General features: G+C 60.0%; 1 protein-coding gene across 1 annotated transcript in view; it reads left to right on the plus strand.

Moving 5' to 3' along the window:
* The window catches only part of LOC103262115 (junctophilin-3), a 94,761-nt gene that overhangs the window by 31,282 nt on the left and 59,694 nt on the right, over positions 1-3,785 (plus strand). Inside the window, exon 2 of the mRNA XM_021713202.1 lies at positions 1,208-1,985. Within this exon, the coding sequence (XP_021568877.1) occupies positions 1,237-1,985 (749 nt within the window). The 5' untranslated portion in view covers positions 1,208-1,236. The remainder of the gene's footprint in view (positions 1-1,207; positions 1,986-3,785) is intronic.

The following is a 3,785-nucleotide window of genomic DNA, read 5'->3' on the forward strand; positions in this document are numbered from 1 at the left end:
TGCTAGGCTCAGGCAATCCTTCTGCCTCAGTCTTCCAAGTAGCTGGAACTACAGGCACGCGCCGCCATGCCCAGCTAATTTTTTGATTTATTGTAGAGATGAGGTCTCGCCAAGTTGCCCAGGCTGTTCTTGAACCGGTGGTTTCTTTTTTGTTTTTGAGTTGAAGTCTTACTCCGCCACCCAGACGGGGGTGCAGTGACACACTCACAGCCACCCCAGTGTTGACCTGCTGGGCTCTAACAATCCTTTAGACTCAGCCTTCCAAGTAGTCAGAACTACAGGTGCGTGCTCCCATGCCTGGCTAATGTTTGATTTATTGTAGAGGCGAGGTATTGCCAAGTTGTCCAGGCTGGTCTCGAACCCGCGGACTCAGGCAGTTCTCTCACCTCGGCCTCCCAAAGTGCTGGGATTATAGGCATGAGCCACTGCACCCAGCCATGTCTGATTTTATAATGGGTATCAATAAGAAAGTGGATTTGGATACACAGTAACACTCCCCCATCAGCTCTACATTGGCCATGTGGATAGCCTGGCCTTGCCACCCACAGCCTAGGTCCAGCAGGGACGGAGACAGGCCTCGAGGGACAGGGCATCCCCCAAGGGAAGGGACACACTATGACAGAACCCAGGCACAGATCCGGTTGATGTGGAGTCTGAGGATCTTTAAGAACAAAGTCGGGGAGACTTTGGGACACCCTGCTTACCCGGTCCCCTTTCCAGAGCTGGGGCTTGCTTGGGGATCACCGGCCATGACTGTCTGCTTTTGATGTTGCAACTTAATCACCTCTTCAAAGATCCTGTCTGAGCACTGCTGCATCCTGAGGGGGAGGTGCTAGCTCCCACCCACTGCCCGGCTCCCTAGGATGTGCCCTGTCCTCTCCTCCCTAACCTCCAACCCAGCCTTCTCTCAGGGCCTCTGCCCTCGGACCGAGGCTCCTGGCTCTCTCTGAGTCCTGAACTCCTCACTCCACATCACAGGAGCCCCTCTCCTCCATTTTCTAAGCCTGAGAGAACAAAGCCCCACCAGGGGAAACATGACCATGGAGACAGCTTGTAAGAGTGCCCTGTGGTCTGTCTGCCCCACCCAGACCCCACGGGCCTTGGGAGGGGGAATACGGACAGAGCCGTGGCCACACTGGCCCACTGTGGACGTACCCATCCCACGTCCTTCCCCCCCAGGCGCTCAACCGCTCTCTTATCTCCCCAGGGACATACCAGGGCCAGTGGGTCGGCGGCATGCGCCAGGGCTATGGCGTGCGGCAGAGCGTCCCCTACGGCATGGCTGCGGTCATCCGCTCGCCCCTGAGGACGTCCATCAACTCCCTGCGCAGCGAGCACACCAACGGCACGGCGCTGCACCCTGACGCGGCCCCGGCGGTGGCCGGCAGCCCGGCCGTGTCCCGGGGGGGCTTTGTGCTGGTGGCCCACAGCGACTCCGAGGTCCTCAAGAGCAAGAAGAAGGGGCTGTTCCGGCGCTCGCTGCTGAGCGGCCTGAAGCTGCGCAAGTCGGAGTCCAAGAGCAGCCTGGCCAGCCAGCGCAGCAAGCAGAGCTCGTTCCGCAGCGAGGCGGGCATGAGCACCGTCAGCTCCACGGCCAGCGACGTCCACTCCACCATCAGCCTGGGGGAGGCGGAGGCCGAGCTGGCCGTCATCGAGGACGACATCGACGCCACCACCACCGAGGCCTACGTGGGCGAGTGGAAAAACGACAAGCGGGCCGGCTTCGGCGTGAGCCAGCGCTCGGACGGGCTCAAGTACGAGGGCGAGTGGGCCGGCAACCGGCGCCACGGCTACGGCTGCATGACCTTCCCGGACGGCACCAAGGAGGAGGGCAAATACAAGCAGAACGTGCTGGTCAGCGGCAAGCGCAAGAACCTCATCCCGCTGCGCGCCAGCAAGATCCGCGAGAAGGTGGACCGGGCCGTCGAGGCCGCCGAGCGCGCCGCCACCATCGCCAAGCAGAAGGCCGAGATCGCCGCTTCCAGGTAGGGGGGAGGGGACCGGGGGGGGTGGGCACAGGGTACGGACGGGGGCCCTTCTTGGTCTCCGGGTGGATGTTCGCGGGCCTCGTCTGGTCGGCCGTGCTGTCCCTCGAGGCCTCCGGCCAGGCCAGGTATGAGGTCTACACTGGTGTTTCTCAAACGGTGTCCCGTGGAACCCTCAGGCTCCCCAGAGGCTCTCAGGATGGCTGTGGACCGGATTAGAGCAAAGCAGTAGTGGGTCTGAGGTGGTGCTGGGCCCTGCGGCCTGCCCTCGGACAGAGTGGTGTCTCTGTTCCATATGCTGGCGTTTAACCTACGTTATAGATGGGGGCAGCGGGCGGCCCGGGCTGTTGGTATGACATGCAAGAAGGGGTCATGCCACTAGGTGGGCGTGGCATGCCCAGTGCTGCAGGGATACGGAAGGAGGCTGGGCGCTGCCTGCGCTCCCCAGATCTGCGGTCCAGATGCCGCCAGCACCACTGGGGAGGCAGCACCCCTGGGGAGACCGACTCCCACAGGCCTGGTGCTTGGGCCCAGCAACTGTTCTTGCTGCCCCAGTGAGGCCCTTGGGCCCTCGGGAGCAGGTCCAGAGGTCGAGGGTGAGAGCCGTATGGCTTACAATGGGCCTTCAGGTGTGGCGCTGGGTAGTGGCTTCGGGACTGGAGGAAGGTGCCCAGAGTCTGGCTCCCAGGGAAACTGGGGCGGCGTGTGAGCCTTGACTGGCCTCAGCTAGGCTGCAGAAGACGAGCATCTACAACAGATGCAAGCCAGGGACTGCCCACTGTGGGTTGGATGAAGTTGGCCTTGGAAAGCCGGTGACCCTGAGGTGGACACTTGGGTTCCAAAGTGACTGAGTTACTCAAGGGCTCTGTCAGGGTTTCGAGGCCTGGCGTGGTGGCTCACACCTATAATCCCAGCACTTTGGGAGGCTGAGGTAGGAGGAATGCTTGAGCTCAGGAGTTCATGACCAGTGAGAACTCATCTTCACACACACACACACACACAATTAGCTGGGTGTGGTGGTGCATGCCTGTAGTCCCAGCTACTTGTGAGGCTGAGACAAGAGGATGACCTGACTCCAGGTGGTCAAGGCTGTGGTGAGCTGTGATGGTGCCACTGCACTCCAGTCTGGGCAACAGAGTGAGACCTGGACTCAACGGATAAAAAAAAGGCTTGAAAGGTGTTTCAGAAAATCTGTCTTTGCTTCCCACCATCGTCTGCTTCCCAGGACAGGGCAGCACCCGGGCTCTTTCCTGAACATTCTGGGGTGAGGATGTGAAAGCTACTCCGAGCTCTGAGACTGCCCAGGCAGAACTTCTGCAAGGGCGTTCCCCTGCATCTTTCCTGATGGTTTTGTATCCCCAGCCGGGGCAGGCCTGGCATTCTCTGGGAAAGCTCCTGGCTGGGGCACGGCTCAGCCCCTCCGAGCCTGCCACTAATTAAAGCTTAGCCTGCTTGGTTCTGACTTTCCCCTTGATCTACAGTGAAGAAACAAACATGGCAGCTAGGACTTGGTGGTGAAATCTGTGACTCTTGACTGCTGTGGTTTTAGGAGACAACCGATTTTGAGAAGTGGAAGGAAAATGTGGGATTACTACCTGAACACTGGGGTCCAGATGGTGCCGTCTGCCCCCTCTCTGCTCTCTAGAAGTGTCCAGGCAGGAAAGCAAACAGGCACAGTCATGACTCCACACCTGCATTGTAAGGAGGATAGCCGGGCTCGGTGACTCAGCCTGTAATCCCGTGCTTTGGGAGACTGAGGTGAGTGGATTGCCTGAGCCCACGGGTTTGAGACCCGCCTGG

This window comes from Carlito syrichta, unplaced genomic scaffold (genome assembly GCF_000164805.1).
Source record: "Carlito syrichta isolate Samal-C Ts95f unplaced genomic scaffold, Tarsius_syrichta-2.0.1 Scaffold304337, whole genome shotgun sequence".
NCBI classification, from domain to species: Eukaryota; Metazoa; Chordata; class Mammalia; order Primates; family Tarsiidae; genus Carlito; species Carlito syrichta.